This window comes from Vicugna pacos, chromosome 28 (genome assembly GCF_048564905.1).
Source record: "Vicugna pacos chromosome 28, VicPac4, whole genome shotgun sequence".
Taxonomy (NCBI): Eukaryota; Metazoa; Chordata; class Mammalia; order Artiodactyla; family Camelidae; genus Vicugna; species Vicugna pacos.
The window spans coordinates 7,656,867-7,675,790 of record NC_133014.1 but is presented as its reverse complement, the minus strand read 5'-3'; the positions used below and the strand labels follow the sequence as shown (position 1 = coordinate 7,675,790).

Below are 18,924 nucleotides of genomic sequence, written 5' to 3'. Positions count from 1 at the left end.
AGTCCGAGAGGCTGCGCGCGCCGAGGAAGTGGATCATGTGACACGTCCCGCCCCGCCCCCTCAGCTCCCGCGACGTTGCGGGAAGGGGAGTTGGCCCCGCGGCTGCTGCGCGGAGGTCCGGGGCCAGTTTGGAGCTGGTGGAGGCCGCCGCCGCGGGGCTCCAGGTGAGACCTGCCGACCGCCCCGTCCGCTCGCGGCTCCAGCTCGCTCCGGGCGTTTTCCTCTGGCCGTGGACTCACCGCGCCCGGATCGGGCTGCTCGGCCTGCTGTAGGGCTGCCAGACAAGATCAGGGAGGCCGGTCACCGCTGAATTTTGGACAAGGACTGATGTTCTAGTTTGCGTATGTCTACGCAGTGTTTCGGATCTGCTTACACTAAAAATTACTCCTGTGTCTGAGATTCACCTGTAACTGGCCGTCCTGTGTTTTTATGGGAAACCGGGCCGCCCTGGAGCTGCTGGGCCCGGGAGGCGCGGCCGGCGTCGCGGAGGCCTGGGGAGTGGAGCCGGAACTGGGCTGCCCTGGCGGGGCGTGGGGGCCGGACGGTGACCTGCGTTCCCCTGGCTTCACACTGGTTCGGCCGGACTCCCATGATGTCGTTCTCCTGCTGAACTGTTCAGGGAGTAAAACACGATGCATTGGAGTTTTGCTTTTGTTTTTATATCACATTCTAGTGAACGAGTTGCTTGCTGGTCGTACGCTGATGGACCTGTGTGATAGGCCATTTATTGCATCTCTTTGGGAACAGCGTTTCTTGTTTTTGTTGTTGTTTGTTTGTTTTGGCGGGGAGGAGGCAATTACGTTAATTTATTTATTTATTTTCAGAGAAGGTACTGAGGATTGAACCCAGGACCTCAGGCGTGTTAAACATGCTCTCTAGGCTTGATGGTTAAGAGCACAGATGACAGATGGAATTTGGAGCAAGGGGTGCCTGAGTTCAGATTTTGGCTCCATCACTATCTGCTTAGAAAGGATCACTTTAGCTCCCACGGCCTCTTTTCTTTCTGTCTCAACCATAGTCACCTGGGAGGGCAGCCTGAGGATTGAGGGAGGTGAAGTGTGGGGAACATATGGATCCTATAAAAAGTGTTATGAAGGTTCAGAAGGGCGTGGGGCAGTCCTTGCCTGGAGTGCAGTGGACAGTTCTTGGAGCCCCCAAACCAGCCTGAGAACCAGCTCCACTTGCTTTTGAACCCTGCCTCTTCTCAAGGATTGGGCCGAAATGTAGAGTGACCTGGAGGGGTGCTAGTAGTCAACAGTTTCTTCAGATTACTTGTAAACAAATTTTTTTTCCCTTCCATCCAGGAAGATGTTACCAAGCACCACAGTGAATTCCCTAGCGCAGGGGAACGGAGCATTGAGTTCCAGGGATGCAGCCCGACACACAGCCGGAGCAAAGCGCTACAAGTACTTGCGGAGGCTTTTCCGTTTTCGGCAGATGGACTTTGAGTTTGCCGCCTGGCAGATGCTCTACCTGTTCACTTCCCCACAGAGAGTTTATAGAAATTTTCATTATCGAAAGCAGACAAAGGACCAGTGGGCCAGAGATGACCCTGCTTTCTTGGTCCTGTTAAGTATCTGGCTCTGTGGTAAGTGTTCGTGTATCTGCACTAGTGTTGAAGAACAGATAATGTGTTTCAGGTTGGACTTGTCATCTGGAGAATCTTACGTTGTCAGAGTATTGTGGGTCACAATTTGGGGATCTCTGAAGCTGTTACTTTCTTTCTGAAGCCTCAAAAATATCCTCACAGGAAAGAAGGCTGTGTTCTTCTTGGTTCTAAAGGTCCTGAGCAGATGCTAGAGTAAACTGTTTCCCTGGAACTTTAAAAAGCAGAGGGCAGACTTACTCCATGTCTTTTAACTACTAATGATAAATAAGTTGATATACCCCAGTGCAAACTTCTTGTGAAAAATTACTATCAAGATTGGAAACTGCATTTCACAATCAGGCCAGTCCAGAGAGAGTTCTGAAAGCACACATACGAGCTTGAGAAACTGCTTTAAGTTCTCCGGTAGTGTAGTGAAAGGGTCTGAACCACCCTGAGGGTGCTGGAGTGTGTCAGGATTTTTCTCACCTTCACTGGGACTTAAATAGATGAGTGCCTCTTCAGTACTAGTGGTTTTCCATATGCTGGGGCCATCCTAGTGAACCACAGACAGACAGGGCTGCCTCAGTAAACTTCATCTATCTCAGTGGCTATTCTGTGTTCCAAGGTGGTCTGCATTTATTTATCAGTTTCACCTGATAATCTCTGGGGTTTGTTTTTTTTACATCCTTGTCTCCTGCACTAGACTGGGCATCTGAAAGGCAGAGCCTGCCCTGTATCCCCAGAAACTAGCAAAGTACCTGAACGCATCTTGTAAATCTTTCTTTCAGTGTCCACTATAGGATTTGGCTTCGTGCTGGACATGGGATTTTTTGAGACAATAAAGCTGCTCCTGTGGGTTGTATTCATAGATTGTGTAGGCGTCGGTCTTCTCATATCAACTTTAATGTGGTAAGTACCATGATTTTGGTTTTTCAGCTACTGCTTGCTGTAAAACCTCTGTTTGCTTGGTTCAGAGAGTACCTGATGGAAACTGAAACTAGATAGATGAACTGAAAGCATCGATTGTGGCTGCCGGGACTATCAGACCTTGTCCTCCTGGGCCAGCACCTGTGTCTGAAAATACTCTAAGGGGGTGGTCTGCTTTGTTGAAGTGCAGCAAATAAGTGAACTGAAATAATGATTCTGTCGTATTAACAAAAACCCTGATTTTGCAAAAATATCACGGTTCTGTTTTAGCTGTCTGGATGATGGTAGTTTTCTGTGTTTGTCAGTGGGTCACTTCTCCATGTGCAGGATGTGTAGATGGTCTTCTCATGGAATCTTACTGTGAACCTCTGACATTAAATGAAGTATGCTTGAAAAAGGACTTTTTTGGTTAAAATTTTGGTGCCTTCTGAGACACACGCAGGTTTTATTGACCGGTGTCTCGGCCTGACTTTGCTGGGTTTGCTGCAACAACAGTAGTGTACTGCGGAAATCTAGTGTTTGGCTTTTCAGTTTTCGCCCAGGTCAGTGCTTCTGTGTGGCTGGCAGGCTGGGTGTAGGGGGTGGACGCTGTCATATATTAGAGAAAACACTGTGGAACCAGAGTCACAGAGATACCTGGGTTCCAAACCCAGGTCAGTTGTTTACTGTGGACTTCTCAGTTCCAGTCTCCTCTTTTGGAAGATGGAGCTAATTATTTTATAAAATGCAGGACACTGGAGAAGACTGTGGTATGAAAAGTGCCTTGCATGTAGGAAGTGCTCAACAAATGCTATTAATATTTTAAGCAGAATTCTGAGACTCTAACCTCTGATGATACCAACCTTTCATTTTCCTTGGTAACTTCTGACTAGTGCAGAACAGGTTTTGTATGTGGTAGGTAGTCAGTAAATGCAATGCATCGTTAGTCTAAAATTCTAAAATCTGGCCTTAAAGTAATACTGTGAACTATTGTAAGTCACATATACATGATCAAAATATCCAGGAAAAACATGGTATATGAAGAAATTTCAATAAGGCTTCCAAACAAACAGGTTGTAGCAGGCATTCTGCCAGGAACACATTGATCCTGGAGGGCCTCAGAAACCAGGAGTTTAGTCCCTTTAGTATAAATCTGTATCCCAGTTTGAATTAAATAGAAAAGGACTCGGTGTATTTTTGAGAACTGACGTGTGTGAACTGCATGAGAAACTAGAAATAGAAATAATGTGTGATGTTGGTCATCCCAGAGGCGCCACAGAAGCCAGCACGAGGTGTCTGGGCAGACGGGGTCGTTAATCCTGGTACCAAGTGCAAAGGCAGAGAAGCGTGGAACAGCACGCCGGGACTGGGAGACACCGGGCGGCTGGGGAAGAGATGCGACTAGAGAAGTTGGCCCTGAACACAATTCAGAAAAATAAGTGGTCTTTATCTCACAGGCCACATTGTGGGTTTGGCGTGGGGAGAGGCAGGGAGCTTGGAGACTTCGAAGTAAGAAATACCATCAGATTCACACTTCAGGAAAAATCTTTTCTAGGGCAGTGGAGGAGGAGGGAGTGGCGAGGCTGGGTACAGTTGTGGGGTCTGCATTCTCGTGGAGGAGGCCCAGACTAGTGTGGGGTCACAGAAGATCGTAGGACATGATGAGGGAGGGAGGAGGCTGGGGCCTCTGGGGTGGCCTGCATGTTTCTGGCTTAGGACTAAGCGGTGGGTGCAGACGCAGCATTCTGTGTTGGGCATGTTGAATGCAGGACGCTTGCTGAGTATTTAGTGGAAATAAAGGTTCATTCGACACTGGGGCTGGGTAACCGTGAAGCTGCAGCAGTCTGGCCAGGACGGGGGCATGACTGGCATGATTAACGTGGAGGCGGGAGGTGAAGGCCGCAGCTGTCTGCGCTCTCAAGAGCGTCTGTTCTAGAAGTAGGACTCAGATGGAGTCCAGAAGCCTGGAAAGCACCCATTGAAGGACTGAGCAGAAGGGGAGGAGCAGCATGAGGACCACACAGTGGTCCTGGGTAGTGGCAGTGGGTCCTGGTAGTGGGTACTGGGCTCGGTGCCTATTCCATTCATTTTAATGGCACGTTTTTGGCCAAGATGGAAGATGTTTTCATAAATTCCAGTTTGTTGGAGCGAAGCAGTATTATCTTGACATTTTCGGATAACTGAGTACAGGGCGGTTGTATTAGTGCTGTACCACGTCCTCCCTCCTTCATCTTTTCTATGTTTATTTCCACTGTAGGCATAGCATTTTCTTAACTGTATCCTTAAAATGAAATCACACATATAAAAGTCCACTGAATTTCCACAGCTGTGACACAATGATCCTTTTCATTCTTTTCCTTTGAAGATTTGTTTTTCTATTACCTGGATGTCTCTCTCTTCATTCGTCTGTCACTTAACGGAACTAGTGGGCCATGCTGTGGAACAGTGACATAAGCTTGAGTGGTCATTCTTGTGGATGGAGACATTACTGGCCACTCCTTCCTTACTGGGTCCTCCTTATGCCCTGAGCTTTTAATTGGGGAAAGTGGGGGGTGACCCAGGTCTTAGGCCTTGGACCTGCTCTCTGTCTGCGTTGACTCTCTAGGTGGTCTCATTCGGGTTTGTGGCTTTAAGTGTCATCTACACATTGATGAGTTTCTATCTCCAGTTTGGACGTCTCCTCTGAACTCTAGACCCAGTGTACTTACTCCATACTGACAGGCTGCTTCAACATACAACAGGTCCATATCAGACTCCTGCACTCTCTTTCCCATCCTGAACCACTCTTCCTAGAGCCACCCCCACCTCAGTCTTCCATTTGTTTTTAGGCAAGACTCGAAGTCCTCCTTGACTGATCATCCTCTCTCGTACCTCAGGTCTAATACGTAGGCACATCCTGTTGGCTCCGCCCTCTGGCTGCAGTGTGTCCCGCTTGTCAGCACCTCCACTGTCTCACCCTTCCCACCTCTTCCTGCTAGCAGCCTCCCCTCTGGCCTCTCTGCCGCCTCCTCTCTCATCCCACAGTCTGTTCTCAGATGGCAGCCAGGTGTCCATCCTGTCAAAACAGTAAGTTGGACGCTCTTCTGGGAACTCCACAGTGACTTGCTTCCCCAGGAGTCAAAGCCAAAGGCCTGACAGCGGCCACAGGCTCTATGAGATCCGGCTTCTGTTTCTTTTCTGATTTCATTTCCTGCCAGTCTTGTCCCTTGTTCCAGGCACTCTGGTGCCCTCACCCATCCCTCCACATCCCGGGCCCTCTGCCGCCACCTCCGCCTCTGTGCTGGGACGCCCTCCGTCTGCAGTGCCCTGCCCCGGGAGTTCCCATCACTGCCCTTGGGTCTTCACCCAGACGGTGCGCTCTGCGACCATCATATTTAACTTTGCACTTCAACTTTGTGTTCTCTGTCCGTCTGTGCTGCCTTATGTTTCTCCATAGTCCCACTGACAGGTGTTTATGTTGTTGTCAGTCTACTCCCACTAGACTGAAGGTGGGACTTTGTTTCGTTGACGCCTGCATCGTCAGTACCTGGAGGGGTGCTTGGCACGTGGGAGGTAGTCCTAAGTGTTCACAGGGTTACTTTTCTTGGATCATGAGAGAAGCTTCAACTTTGCTCTTCAGGTTTATCTCTAACAAGTATTTGGTGAAACGGCAGAGCAGAGACTACGACGTGGAGTGGGGCTACGCCTTCGATGTGCATCTGAACGCATTTTATCCTCTGCTCGTCATTCTGCATTTTATCCAGCTTTTCTTCATCAACCGTAAGTAGCAAGTTACTTCTCAACCTATTATCAAAAAGTCTCCACTTTGTGCACTGAAGAGAGATTGACTGTCTGCATCTCTTCCACAGATGTTATCCTAACAGACACATTTATTGGATATTTAGTTGGAAATACCTTATGGTTGGTTGCAGTTGGCTATTATATCTATGTAACTTTCCTAGGATACAGTGGTAAGTAATTGATTTTTTTGGTTGACTGACAGCATAACAGGATGGGGAAGTTGTTGTTAACAGTAATAGAGTTAGTTTACTTTTATGGAGCTCTTAACAGGCGCTGCATTCTCTGTTTAATTTTCACAATGAGATGATACAGGTTTATTTCTCTGCATTTTTCAAATGAGGAAACAGGCACTGAGAGATTAAGTAACTTGCCCATGGTCACGTAGCTAGAAAGTGGCACAGCTGGTTTATAACAAGTTTGGTAATTTCAAGGAAGCGTATTAAATCATACTGATGCTCTCCAAGTTAACTGCAGGAACCCACGACAAGCTTCCTCCTCCTTTTCTCCCAAGCTTTTGCTTCTGGGTTACCAGCAGTTGGTTAGAGTGAGGATAGGGTTGGGTCCAATGTATGGGCGTGTTTAAAACCTTTGCCTCATTTTTTATTTTTATGGGGGTTCTTCTGTTCGAAATATTCTTTATTTTGTAAACATCTGTGTTTAAAATAGATGAACCCTGCTCACAATTCATACATATACTGGACCCGAGACACAGTACACAAAGTTTGCCCATCCCAGGGAGATGGGGTGGGGGGGCAGGAGCAGGTGCAGTGCCTGGGGTGCACTGAGTCTCCAGGCAACAGGTGCAGAGCTGGTGAGGAGTCAACAGACAGGAGCACCTGCTGGATAGTCTGGGCCTCAGGCCAGGTCCCAGGCCACCTCCTGGACTGGAGAAGCTTAGGGGTGAGGGATTCTGTACATAATCACAGACCAGCCCATCTCCTGCTGAGCTCAGGAGAGCTCAAGTAACACTGCTTACTTTAGGAAATCTCAAATAGCTGAAAGTCGGTTTTCCCCGTAACGTCATCCATCTCTGTCGGCACGTTAGATGCGAGGCTTCTGAGGCGGTCCCAGGTTTAAGTTCACCGTGTCCTTTAACGTGGGTGATGTTTGTTCCTCACACGGAACCGTAGTCCTGGGTTTGCTTCTCACTCGGCCTCTGTGCTGAGAAACCTCTTCTCGGTGTCGTCACAGCCGTTAGTTGAGAAGGAAGTAACGCAGGAGAGAGGTACCAGTGGTGCCTTTCTGGCTGCGCGCAGCATCCTCAGTGAGATGAATCCGTGAGGCTCAGCCGACGCGCGCCTCTTCCGCCCCTCGGGCCGCGGTGAGCGCTGTCTTCAGTCGTGCGCTTTTCTGACCAGCGGGTCTGGATTTGCCCCTTTTCCAGCACTGCCGTTTTTGAAAAACACAGTGATCCTTCTCTACCCGTTCGCACCGCTCATCCTGCTCTACGGACTGTCGCTGGCGCTGGGATGGAACTTCACCCGCGCGCTGTGCTCCTTCTACAAGTACAGGGTGCGGTGAGCGGGGGCCGCCTTCCGCGCGGCCCAGCCAGCAGGGCCGGGGAGGGGTGACTGCGTGTGAACCCTGTAAATAGCCTCCCGCTGTAGATACCCTAAAGGTGTAAAGTTTGCAGATCTGAGGAAATGTGTGTGTGAACACTGTTCTCGACTACATTCCTTAAAACTAATTAAGTGTACATTTCTGTAATAAATATTTTTTAAACTAAAGCATGTATTTTACTCATTTTAGTATCTGCACACAGAGTGATATACAGAGTACTAAGGGCATGAGGAAAATAGATAAAATTTTCTAATATGAATTATTTTTGAAAGATGAGCCATTTGGAGAACGTGAGAACCTGATAATCACACGCTGTCCCTCCTCCCCTCCCCCACTGTTACTGACAAGGTACAGAGTCCACCCCCATTTCTAATGTTAAACTTTTACATAAGCCACAGGATCCTAGTCTAATCTTCAAAAGCCTCCTTAACTTGTAACTCAAATAGGAAGAATCACTGTACTGCAAGCCCTAAATACCATTAACAGCATTGTGCAAAACAAAACCCATAAAATTGACAAACAAAATACGTTAGGTTGACGAAGCCCACGGCACACACACAAGATATGAGTGAACTGTGCATCGCACTGATAATCACGGTCTTAACACCAAGGCTTTTGTACTTTCTGTAAAGACTTTCCCCAAAACCACATATAAAAGCCACTCATGTTTCCTAACTGAAAACAGTTCCAGTAATCTATTATTATATGTGTTAAAATTAACAATAAAAAAACCTTGGTACTCATGCAGTTCTCACCCATCTTTATTAGAAGGAGTCTTGAATTCAACATGGCTTTTTAAACGTCTTTACTTCAAATACACATGGACCGTCGTGGCACAGAGAAACGGTGATGAAAGGCACAGTCAGCGGGACCAGTTATCAGGTTTTCAATTATAGCAGCAAATTTGAAAATAAATAATCTGCCTTTAAAAATCCAACCGGTACCTAAAGTATTACTGCAGGCATTACCCATTCAGCCAATGAAGACGCTGTGAGGAAAGTACAGACAGTACATTTAAGGGGAAGAAGACACCTGGCACAGACTGGCAGAGCAGCTCGTCCGGCAGCTTCTCCACGAGCCACTTCCAGAAACGTCCCCAGTGGCGAAAGCCACCTTTCCAAAGTGTTCTCAAGGGGAAACGCTTCAGTATTTCACTCCATAAATGAAACAGTTGTTAACGTTCAATCAGCTGATTTCTGAACCTTTCTTGGAAAACATGACTGTCCACAGTGAAATGGAAGGTATCAAGTTGGCTGGCAGTGCGTCTTACGGTGCTGTCGACACGGCCATTTTTAAGGCTCAGAGAATATGTCCTCCAAAGGTATTTCCACCCAATTCCAGCAAACACTGAGAGCATTTCAAATAAATAATGGAATGCTGATCGAACGAAAGTTCCAAACCTTTGATTCCAGGGCGGTCGGCTAATTACCGATACATGGACCCCTGGGGGCCAAGTGACCCCTTAAACAGCCTCCCTGGTGTCCAAGAGTATTGAATGTTCCCCACAACAGACAGTCCTTATTTTAGAACAATTTTAGCACCACGGTTCCTAATGTTTTTCCGCACCAAGTGTTCCCCGTTCACCAGTTTACTTTTTTGAATAGCAACTAAATCCTCCACTTCCACGCACTCTAGAGCGCCAGCTCTTCCTGGTTTGTCCCTTTGGAAATGCCCTAGCTAGCGCCCAGACAGGAGGAGTGCGTGTTTCAGGTAAGAAGAGTTTCTGTATAGGTACTGATGGTATGGGTGTGTATGTATGTGTGTATATAACAAATCCTTTGTTTCTTTTTAGTAATACTGTGGAGGTGGTCTTTTCAGCACTGTACGTTCACATGCATTAAAAAAAAATAAAGTAAGCATGTGAGTTATCATGGCATGTATCTGTTAAGATTAATTACTAAAATTTTACAACTATCAAACTAAATGCAGCACACTAAAAACACTGCTGCATAGCTTACAGAAGTTGCCTTTTCTTTAAAGGAAAGAGATCAGATGGCTAAGCTCCTTTAGAATGCTCAGATATTATGACTCAAATTTCCAACCTTTTGAAAATCTTAGTCTCTCATTTTCTTCTAGCTCAACTTTTCTTACCTCAAGCCTATGGCAATACAGTAAAAAGAAACTCAAAAATTAATGGACAAAGCAAAATAAAACTTCATTAGCAATTAATGGCTTGGAAGCAGAGAAGTATTTTGGAATGTATTTTGAAAGCAGAGAAGTATTTGGCTAGCATGTATAGGATTTGATCTGTGTTTAGACAGTAGAATAAATAACTTTGGGTTTTAAAAAAAAACGAAGTTCTTCAATACGGAGTAGATTATCTGATCTCTACATAAAGACAAATTTAATTTAATATTGAAAGTACCATTGTTCATTCTTAAATAATACACTGATAGGCTCATATCAGCCTAAATCAGCATAAAGTGACACCAATTCCAGGAAGAAAGACTCCTGACATGCTGGATGCTACTCCTGCAATCTCATGCTAGCAGCTTCTTTATGAAAAGCTACAAAGATGCTGCAAGTTTTTGCCAACAACCTTCCACTGAGGATTAATTCCGGTCTCTGGCAGAGAATCCCAGATGAGGTGTATGATCTGCTAGTGTATGACTTCATTCGTGTGTTTATCAAGAAATACCCTGCATACCAGAGGGAACCAAGCAGGAAGACTTTTCCTCCTCACCTCTTTGAAATATTGTATTCATTTTCTATTGCTGCATAAAATCACTGCAAATTTAAAAGCTTAAAACAACACCCATTTATTATCTCTCAGCTCTGTAGGCCAGAAGTCCAGACAGGCGGGACTGAGTTCCCTGAAGTCTTGCAAAGCTGGAACCAACATGCCAGCGGGGCTGGGCTTTTCGCGGCTGGAGGAGAGTCTGCAAACTCTTCCAGGTTGTTGGCTGAACTCAGTTCCTGTGGCTGCAGGACTGCAGTTTCCATTCGCTTGGCTGTCAGCTGGGACCTCACAGCTCCTTAAGACCATCTGCATTTCTTCTGGAAATGCTCCCCATCTTAAACTAGCAATGGTGCCTTAAGTCCTTCTGCTTTGAATCTCTGACTTCTGTTAACAGCCTGAGAAAACTCGCTGCTTTTAAAGGGTTCCCATGATTAGATTAGCTGTCCCCAGATAATCTCCCATTTGCTGTGTAACATAACGTTATTGTGGGTCACATTGTCACAGGTTCAACTCACCAAGGGGGAAGGGGGGTCACTGGTAGAATTCTGGCTGCTACAAATATACACTGCTATCAATTAGAGCAGTATCTCCAAACATGCCGTCTCCATACACCTACACTTGTTTTTGAGGACAGCATTGTTGGGAGACAACTTTTTTCATTATTATGACAGATTTTAAAAAAGCCTTCAGAGTGTTGCTCATGTTTTTAAAATAACACCTTCTAATCATTTGCCGATGCAATGACTGATTTGAAAAGCTATACCTTTGCTCAAAGACATCTCCGATGGTCGAATCAGCATACACATCCAGGTCCAGAGCCTGCATGCTATGTAATCTATTTGCATTCCCCTTTTCCAAAGTTTGTCAGTCACACCAGCTTTGGAACCCCAACCTCAAGCGGTTGCTCTTTTCTGACTACCTCGCAGGGGACGGGGAATGCCGTGAAGAATGCGTGAGACTTATACCAAAGAACTTAGAAACTGGATCTTAACAATCCTAGAAACAGGTCCACAACCTTCTCTTCTCACCCAAAATACTCATCATCATCTGCATTATGATATATTCTGCATGTCTGCTTTTAACTTCATAATCAGAATTCATTATTCTGGTTTCTCAAATGTTCACATTAACACTCTTGACACAGTGTGGTCCAACAGAATCTTCTGTGATGATGGAGACGTCCTGTATCTGTGCTGTCCAGTCCAGTGGGCACTAGCCACGTGTGTGTGTGACTGAGGAGCTGATTGTTTTATTTTATTAACTGACATTGAAGTGGCCACCATGTGTCTAGTGGCTACTGTGTAGGACAGGGCAGCTCCAGAGACATCAGGCCATGTATATATAAAGATAAAATTAGTCCCACCACATGACACTTCTTCCCACTCACTCTTTGGGTAAAAGTGGTTCAGTGTCCACTCAAGGTCAAGTATTTACTTTCATTTCCAGGCCCCCTCATCTCCTGTCCCAGCACGACTCTCCAGGGCAGCCACTATAACTGCTTGCTTGAGGAAAGCGTGGCCACTTCCACGTGCCTCGTGAAAACTGGGGGGAAGGCGAGCACAACTAACACGAGGCCCCGGGAGCACCTGTGCAGCAGAGGACAGACAGGGAGGAGGAGGCACAGGCCTGCCCACAGGAGCTCAACGTTTGGCCAGAGTGAGCACACGTCTGTGCACACACACTCCCCAGGATCAAAAACTAGACAGCTGAGTGTGTGGCAAGGACAGGAGGTAAAGAGGGTTAAGAAAAAGAAAGAGGAGTATGGTTGGAACAGGTAGCCCCTCATCCCGACGCTGCCTGGGCACCTGCCACAGGCCAGGCACTAGTCTAGGCTCGTCTAGGCACTGGGAACAGATTCCCGGGGAGGAAGGAGGCTGCAGGAGAGTCCTTGAAAGATGGATAAGATCTGGCTGAAAGTATTCTCAGGAACAGGAGGGATGAGCTCAGCCTGGAAGGGGAGACTGAGCATGCAAACAGGAAAAAGCTGGCGAGATAAAGCTCAGTCCAAAGACCACGATGCCTAGACCAGTGGCAGGGAGTTGCACTGATGTAACCTAATGAGTAAAGTCACCGCAAGTGTCCCTTCCCTAGAGTCTCAGAGCATGGCCTTTCTTCCTCAGATCAGACCTGGCCACCTGGGGGAGCAGGGAAACAAGGGGATTTCTAAACCCACCTCCTGATTTTTACCTCCTGATATGTAACTGTTAGAGCAGTAATCTATTACGGTAGGCTGGTGCCGAAAATTTTATAATGAAAGGTTATGCATTTCAAGTGAAATCTGCTTGTTAGTCACTGGGCCAAGGAGATTTGAGAAGAAAATAAGATGTAAATTAAAAAATGTTTAAAAAGTAAATTTCAAAATCCCAATATAAATTTTAGCCGGACTTTGCCATAAAAATCATTATTGGCAATATGTAATTTTTTAATCAAGAAAAGTAACTAAGAACTATTCAAATAAGGAGTAATGGAAATACTTGTACCTCATCAGTGTTTCCCAACCTTTTCCGCTGCATAGCACTGCAAAGAAAACAAGGCTGTTTGGAAGCTATCTGTTCAGCCTACTGGGTAACCAGGTGACAACCACCAGGCTACAGGCAACCAGCAGGAACCTCCAGCTGCCCAAGGCCTCGACCACTGGCTCCTCTGAAAGCTCTGGGGATTCAATCTTTGCACACCTGTAACCCACCTGCAACCCACCTGCGGACACCAGACTGGCTGGGAACTGATGTTGGTAATTCGTAATTCTGTAAAAGTAAAATACTTTTGAAAAGAAAAAAATTTGCTAAGGCTGATTATAGTAGTGATATCATTTGGAATTGCACGTTTAAGAGTAATAAGCACTCTTCAGATGTGAATTTACTTATAAGTTCATAATGCAATAGAATAAATTACTTTGCAAAAACATGTAACTATTATAACACCTTTCACCAAAAACCAATATTACAATTTTGTGTCTCTTTAAAATTAAACCAATGACGACTCATACAATAGCATTTCTTAGAAAACATTTCGTCAGAACTCGTAGAATGAGCGCAGATATAAAAGTAGCAACAAAAGAGAAAAATATATCTAATTCATGGATTAAAGACAATGATTAAAACAGAAAGAAGAGTCTGTCATTCTATATATCAATGGAAATGTAATGACTTCAGTCTATGATAATTTGGGTTGAATGCATCACCCTGCACATTAAAATTTATCAGACTGATTTTTTGGTGGCTGTACACCGTACACAGTATAGTAAAATAACCCTCAAGAAGGACATTGGTCTTTAAAATCTTGGCTTTAAGGAATGACAAATGCCTTTGAAAATAGTTTGTTCAGAATCATTGATTATAAAAGTACTTCAGTTAGGAAATCAATCTAGAATCACTCTTAAATGGCAGTGCATTTGAGAAATGGCATTGATTTGTAATGTTTGCATTTTCAAAGAAAAATATAGAAAGAACTTAAAAAAGCAAGGTAACTGGTTTTCAAAAAAAGTATTGGTTCAAAAATTTACTGCACAAAAATATGTACTTCTTAAATGTTTCTAATAAGTTAACTCCATAACATTTTATGTATATTTATAATATTTATATATACATATATAATCCCTGATCATCTATAAAAGAGGGTCTATAATAGTAAAATAAATGAACTTCAAAAGTACCCCCTTCATAAAATGTATTTAACATTAATTTTTCTCAAATTTAAGGAATGTAACAATATGTACAACTCTTATGTATTAGTATAATACCAAAATAGTACAAGTCATATTAACAGGCTGTCATAACTGTACAATGTCTGAGTCAAGTTAAAATTGGAGGACAGCTTAGGTTCGAATGAATACAATTATCCAAGGGAGATTCACTTTCCGAGTGGAAATGACAATCATTTTATCTACAGTAGATTTCACAAGAGGTAGAATTCAAGTTTAAAAAAAAAAAAAAGGACATGCTCAGCTGTCTTTAACAAATTCACAGGAAAAGAATGTGTTGGTTTCTTAGGAGATGGTCAGTTTGTGACTTTTTTAATATGAATCTGAAATACAAGAGAGTGAAAAGTGTGATATGACAATTTTCAATTCCAAAGAGGTCTTAATTACGAAATCCAAATGTTGTAAAAAAAAAAAAAAGTAGAATTTAAGCTGTTTCACTGATTTAATATCTTATCTTACCTCATTAAGAATGGCCCAAACAGCAGAATTCTGAATAACTGAAAGTCGGAAGGCTGAAATGGGATTTAGGTTGGGATCCACCATTCCTTCTGCAACACCATTCTCAAATTTCCCTTCAAAATAAAAACCAACACTCGCTGAGTAGACTGAAACAAGCACACAGGAAATGTCACTGACTTACACTGAAATTACACTGACTTAAAGACACTGAAATATTTCTGGTGGGTGTTTTTAGACAAAGCATGGGTGAATTTTTTTCCTTCTTTCTACTTTTATTCAACTTTTAAATTTTTCATGAAGTACTGCACGCTTCAAAACATTAGAAGCAACATCTTTAAAAAGGCAGAGGTATGCATTTTCTTACTGCAAATTAAAACAAATACATTTGTTCGTACATCAACCAACAGACAAGTTTTTAGCAAAAGGTGACTTATTAACCTTACACAACATACCCTGTACCATCACTCAGTCTGACCACTTTGAGGGTTAAGTCAACAGTAACAAATTTCAGTGCTTTAACTAGATACACATACAATGGCTGGCCTTGTACTGGGGCTCAGTCTATGTGTATTCTTTCCAAGGTCACATCTAGATCTAGGATTAAGAAGTGATAACCTTCTCGAGGCAGTCCCAATATAAAACACCACAAATGATAAGCTAAAAAAGCTCTCCTGTAAGGACAAGGAGCAAGAACTTCTGTAAAAGATAACATGTTCTGTACTCAGTTTCTCTTGCTGTGATGAAACAGCAAGAGAACAAAACAAAAATGCTGTTGAAAAAGTGACAGGAAAATGCTTTGCTCTCAGCCACATTTCTCTAAGCCAGGGATTGGCAAACTTTTCCTAAAAAGGGCAGATAGTAAATAGTTTGGGTTTTGTGGGTCAAGAGGGCACTTGAGGATATCACGCAGGTACCTGTACACAGAAAAAGAAAAAAGCGAGCTGAATGGAGGTTAGGTGGAGGAAGGGAGCCTCAGATCTTGAAGCTGCTGGGACAGAGCTTCTGCAACGGGGAGCTTGCGGGGGGTGGGGGGGTGGCAGATGCTGGCGGCCTGCCCTTCGGGGTGAGATACCACAGCCCTGGGGTGGCAGTGGGGGCTGCAGGAGAGGCAGGCAGTGTTCTTGGCTGGACCTGCAGAGCAGGACTTCCCTCTCTCTGAGCTCGGCCGGTGTGGGTGACGGAGCGGGCCAGGGCTCCAATGACACAGACTCTTCATGCTCTTACTGAGATTCAGACTTTAAGAGTAAATGTTTCTCCCTTTGCTGTATTAAAAAAGAAATAATAATAACTTTCACCAGCGATGTTTGTTTTCACCAGGGAGAAGGTCCGTGAAGCCCCTCACACACCACTGCACTAAAGCATACTTCTTAAGGAGGCGGAATTTTTTATATTCAGTTGAAAAAAATCAGTTGCTTTTGATTCTGATGCACACTTCCGTTACATCAGGTCTCAGTGCCAATCATCCATCAGTTCTCTACTGGTTCTAAATGTGTATGAGTTGATGTTTTAGGTGGTCATTATCTTCAAATTACTGCTGAGATATTTAATCATATAAATGTCTCTATTTCCCATGCTACTTTCATAACCTAGAATGCAACATTCTCAGAAATTAAGTAACTAACAGGTAATAGAGTTAACAAATGTCTTGTATACTTGGGTAATTTTATGTACATTTTTAGAGTGGGCTGAGATATAACCTGAATATGAAAATAATTAAACTCATCTATACACTAAAACTGCACAGAAATTAGTCAGGGTTACTGCACAAGCCTTGCAGCAAAACCTGAATGACACTCACCAAATACGAGTTACAGCGACAGTTATAAGAATGTCTCTGTCCTGTACACCTACAATATTAATGCACCGAGAGTCTCTTTTGCCTACCACTAAGAAAACTGTCAGTTTGTTTTATGTGAAAGGAAATATATAATCATTCACTGCACTGATGCCTATCAAGTGACAATCCCTATGTTTACTGCAGGAGATGCCTGAGCTCAGCCCGCCCCCTTTCCAAGGTGAGCACACGGACCCGAGCTATGAAACAACGCAGTTACACAGCAGAGGTGCACACAGAGTGCTAAGGAGAACAGAGGAGGCAACTAAGCCGGTTAATAAAAGATGAGAGAGTGTTCTTCAGGAGAAGTATCAATTCATCGTTTCAGGCGGGGAAAACGGCCAGACACGCAGCTGCACAGAAAGACATGGGGACTTAAAGGAAGATGCCTTGGGACTGGAGAAATACAGGATAAGAGGAAGTAATGAGATGGTAAGGAGTCTGATCATGGGAGGTCACTGAGGGTTCCACCCGGGTCGTGGAGGCACCAGCTCTGCGGGTGGGCTAGGGAACAGGCAGAGTGTCTGTAGCACCGTTGCACTAGGGTGACTGCACATTCAGACACAAATGGACATATTTTATGCTAATGGACAGCCAAGCGGGCACGGGGGGTTCACGGTGTCTCCCAAGGTTAGAGTTAGGCAGCTAGATGGAGAGTGACAGCGAAAACCATGCTGATCAATAAATGTCTGTGTTACAGACGCTTAGGGCGGATGGCGACAGCCTCCAGGGGGCCATGGCCGTGGGCATCTCCGAACAGGTCTTGGGAGGGAGGCTCGTGATGCTGCAGACACCATGAGAGTGGCTTACTAAGGACATCCACCGAGGGGCTGCAGGAGGCAGAGCAAGGCAGGTCATCTACCAGGGACAACAGTGGAACAGCAGGTGGAGAGAGAAAGAGGAACCAGTGAATGAACCTTTGATCTGAAATCCTAGTTGGGTCAGGATAATAAAAGTATGTAAAACACAGGAACAAATAAAAGATTACACTGGTATTTATAATACTAAGGCTTTTCCACGTCTGAAAAGAACTGAACATTACTTTAGGACTAAGTCCAGAAAAGTAAAGGACATTTTACTAGTTTAAAGGAGGTATTACCTATTCTGAAATAACCATCTTCTAATCGTTTGTCTTTGGTTTCTTTGCTTATTTCCAAACCTTCACTCTAAAATAGAAGAAAAACATTTTATAAATAATGACTTCTATTTAAAACAAACCTAAGTTATGAATATATCTTAATAAATATAAAAGTGACATCTGTGGCACAGCTATCTCTGTAACGAGAACATGCCATCCCAGTCCTGAATCTTCAAACGTTCATCAATATATAAAGTGCTCCCTTTTTAAACAATCATCTGAATCTGTATAGAATATATTGGTGATTCGAAATTTTACATTTTAATTAATTTCCAACTTAAAGCAATTTAATACAATACTGTTTTCTATGAAGACCATACAGAAATAAAGAACTATGTGTTAACTTGAAAGAAATCTAAGCATTCCTTAGAGGCTGATAAATTAACTTTGTGTATCATTTAACAGGCATGAAAACTACATGGTATTTTGGGACTCAAAATATAAACAACAGGTCATATGACCCAGGAATCCCACTCCTGGGCATATATCCAGAAGGAACCCTACTTCAAAATGACACCTGCACCCCAATGTTCATAGCAGCACTATTTACAATAGCCAAGACAGGAAACAGCCTAAATGTCCATCAGCAGATGAGTGAATAAAGAAGATGTGGTATATTTATACAATGGAATACTATTCAGCCATAAAAACTGACAACACAACGCCATTTGCAGCAACATAGATGTTCCTGGAGAATGTCATTCTAAGTGAAGTAAGCCAGAAGGAGAAAGAAAAATACCATATGAGATCGCTCATATGTGGAATCTAAAAACAAAAACAAAAACAAAATAAAACATAAATTTAAAACAGAAACAGACTCATAGACATAGAATACAAACTTGTGGTTGCCAAGGGGGCGGGAGGTGGGAAGGGGCAGACTGGGATTTCAAAATGTAGAATAGATAAACAAGATTATACTGTATAGCACAGGGAAATATATACAAGATCTTGTGGTAAAAAATGTGACAGCGAAAAAAGAATGTGACAATGAATATATGTATGTTCATGTATAACTGAAAAACTGTGCTCTACACTGGAATTTGACACAACATTGTAAAATGACTATAACTCAATAAAAAAAAGTTAAAAAAATACAAACAACAGGCAAATACTGAAATAATGATTCATTTATTTTCCCAGAACAAACTTCCAAGTTATTTTCCAACAGGAAACAAAATGAAGGCTCTTTCTATGAATAAGGCAAAGGAGACAATATATTAGGTGTCCCACATTTCCTAAAACAGTTAATATTACTCACCACCCAGGTCCTGCAGTCATG

At 43.8% G+C, this 18,924-nt stretch overlaps 2 protein-coding genes and 1 long non-coding RNA gene across 5 annotated transcripts in view; 2 read left to right on the top strand and 1 right to left on the bottom strand.

Annotated features, from left to right (window-relative positions):
• Positions 1 to 20: 20 nt before the first annotated feature.
• Positions 21 to 8,001, top strand: UNC50 (unc-50 inner nuclear membrane RNA binding protein). 2 transcript variants are annotated; one of them, XM_072951367.1, is made up of 6 exons: positions 21 to 164; positions 1,305 to 1,588; positions 2,377 to 2,497; positions 6,114 to 6,253; positions 6,343 to 6,444; positions 7,659 to 8,001. In XM_072951367.1, the coding sequence occupies exons 2-6, from the start codon at positions 1,309 to 1,311 to the stop codon at positions 7,793 to 7,795; spliced, it is 780 nt and encodes a 259-aa protein (XP_072807468.1). In that variant the 5' UTR covers positions 21 to 164; positions 1,305 to 1,308; the 3' UTR covers positions 7,796 to 8,001. The 2 variants fall into 2 exon arrangements, with proteins under 2 accessions (XP_072807468.1, XP_072807469.1); XM_072951368.1 differs by lacking the exon at positions 21 to 164 and adding an exon at positions 226 to 341.
• A 576-nt stretch (positions 8,002 to 8,577) lies between these two features.
• The window catches only part of MGAT4A (alpha-1,3-mannosyl-glycoprotein 4-beta-N-acetylglucosaminyltransferase A), a 91,999-nt gene continuing 81,652 nt past the window's right edge, over positions 8,578 to 18,924 (bottom strand). For both annotated transcript variants that reach the window (XM_072951365.1, XM_072951366.1), the window contains 3 exons: positions 17,607 to 17,673; positions 14,674 to 14,786; positions 8,578 to 14,537 (listed from right to left, as the gene is read on the bottom strand). In XM_072951365.1, coding sequence (XP_072807466.1) covers positions 14,511 to 14,537; positions 14,674 to 14,786; positions 17,607 to 17,673 — 207 coding nt within the window. In that variant the 3' untranslated portion in view covers positions 8,578 to 14,510. The remainder of the gene's footprint in view (positions 14,538 to 14,673; positions 14,787 to 17,606; positions 17,674 to 18,924) is intronic.
• On the top strand, positions 13,123 to 18,745 carry LOC116285906 (uncharacterized). The gene is made up of 3 exons (XR_012065141.1): positions 13,123 to 13,245; positions 16,655 to 16,939; positions 18,051 to 18,745. It is a non-coding gene; the product is annotated as an uncharacterized lncRNA (long non-coding RNA).